Source organism: Carlito syrichta, unplaced genomic scaffold (assembly GCF_000164805.1).
Source record: "Carlito syrichta isolate Samal-C Ts95f unplaced genomic scaffold, Tarsius_syrichta-2.0.1 Scaffold301768, whole genome shotgun sequence".
Lineage (NCBI taxonomy): Eukaryota > Metazoa > Chordata > Mammalia > Primates > Tarsiidae > Carlito > Carlito syrichta.
In genome coordinates this window covers 341,406-343,215 of record NW_007245864.1, presented here as the reverse complement: position 1 = coordinate 343,215, position 1,810 = coordinate 341,406, and the positions used below count along the sequence as shown (strand labels likewise).

Here is a 1,810-nt window from a genome sequence, read left to right as displayed (position 1 = left end):
GGCCGGGAGTGGCCACTGCACTCCAGTCTGGGAGACAGAGTGAGACTCCAACTCAAAAAACAAACAAAAAAAACAGTTACTTGTTTAAATCTCTTAACAACCTTAGAAGGTAAAGCCATTGGCATCCCCATTTTTGAATGAATGAACACAACTAGTTGGACCATAAACTCATTAGATGTCTCCATGAGGCCTGTAGGCGGGTGGGCAGAATTGATCCCAAAAGCATTTGCAGTAGTTTAAGTGGTGGCCCCCAAAAGATACACCCACCTGAAACCTGACAGTGTGACCTTCTTCCGAAAAAGGGCCTTTGTAGGTATTATTACGTTAAAGATCTTGAGATAAGATCATCCTGGATATCCAGGTGGGCCCTAAACCTTTTTTTGAGTCAGAATCTCTGCTCTGTTGCCTAGGCTGGAGTGCAGTGGCACCATCACCGCCCACCACAGCCTCAAACTTCTGGGCTCAGGCAATCCTTCCACCTCAGCCTCCCAAGTAGCTGGTACTATAGACACATGGCACACACCCAGTAATTTATTGATTTTTTTGGTAGAGACCAGGTCTCACTATGTTGTCTAGGCTGGTCTTGAATTCCTGGGCTCAAGAGATCCTTCTGCCTCAGCCTAGGTGTAAGCCTAAATCGAATGACAAGTGTTCTTTTTTTTTAAGTCAGAGTCTCACTCTGTCATCCAGGCTGGAGTGCAGTGGCACCATCAGCCACCAAAGCCTCGACCTGTTGGGCTCAGGTGATCCTTTTGGCTCAGCCTTCCAAATAGCCGGAACTACACGCCTGTGCCACTATACCCAACTAATTTATTTTTTAAATTTACAGTAGAAACGAGGTCTCCCCAAGTTGCCCAGGCTGGTGACAAGTGTTCTTATAAGAGACAGGGGATATGGAGAAGGGACCATGTGAAAATGGAGGCAGGGATTGGAGTGATGATGGGGCCCCCAACAGCTGGAGGCGATCTGGAAGGATCCTCCCTGGGGGCCCTCAGGGGAGCACGGCCCCCAGCCCGTGTTGCTCACCGGCCCGCATGGCGCTGTTGGTGAAGCGGGTGCTGTGCAACACCTCCTCCTCGTCCAGCTGGCACAGCACCTTGGCCTGGCGCAGGTAGGGGGTGAGGCGGCTGGGGCAGATACTGCGCACAATCCTGTAGCGGTGGCTCTCCATCATCTCCCACAGCGTCTCCTCGTCCAGCACCGTCAGTGCTGAGTCCTTGCGGCACAGTTCCACCATGGCTGGGCCCTGGGAGACTCTGGGAGAGACAGTAATGGGGGCAGCATCAATGCAATGGGTCTGGGGCCAGGGGAGCTTTCATTTAAAACCCCCTCTCCTCAGGTCGCTGGTGGGGAAGGACATGACCAACTCCGAGAGTAAGAAGAGCATCCACCATCCACACTCAGCTTCCTGCTTGGACTGGTACGTGTGGCCCACAGGATGGGGGATCCATCCTGAGGGTGATGTCAGATCAGTTCTGCTCTCTGGAGCAGAGCAAGAGGAAATGGTCTTCCTCTGGTTTCCTCTGGATTTGCAATTTGCCTTTAAGACACAGGAAGCGCAGGGGCCATGCTAATCTTCTCTGTATTGTTCTAATTTTAGTATATGTGCTGCCGAAGTGAGCACAGGCTGGGCTCGGTGGCTCAGTCTGTAATCCCGCGCTTTGGGAGGCCATGATGAGTGGATTGCCTGAGCCCACAGGTTCGAAACCCACCTGGGCAACTTGGTGAGACCTCATCTCTACAATAAATCAAAAAAATTAGCCGGGCATGGTGGTGCATGCCTGTAGTTCCAGCTACTTGGAAGGCTCTG

The 1,810-nt window shown here is 51.9% G+C and overlaps 1 protein-coding gene across 1 annotated transcript in view; it reads right to left on the bottom strand.

The window, feature by feature from the left end:
• CARD14 (caspase recruitment domain family member 14) overlaps positions 1-1,255 on the bottom strand; it is a 22,708-nt gene extending 21,453 nt beyond the window's left edge. Inside the window, exon 1 of the mRNA XM_008055191.1 lies at positions 1,027-1,255. Within this exon, the coding sequence (XP_008053382.1) occupies positions 1,027-1,237 (211 nt within the window). The 5' untranslated portion in view covers positions 1,238-1,255. The remainder of the gene's footprint in view (positions 1-1,026) is intronic.
• Between the last annotated feature and the right edge of the window lie 555 nt (positions 1,256-1,810).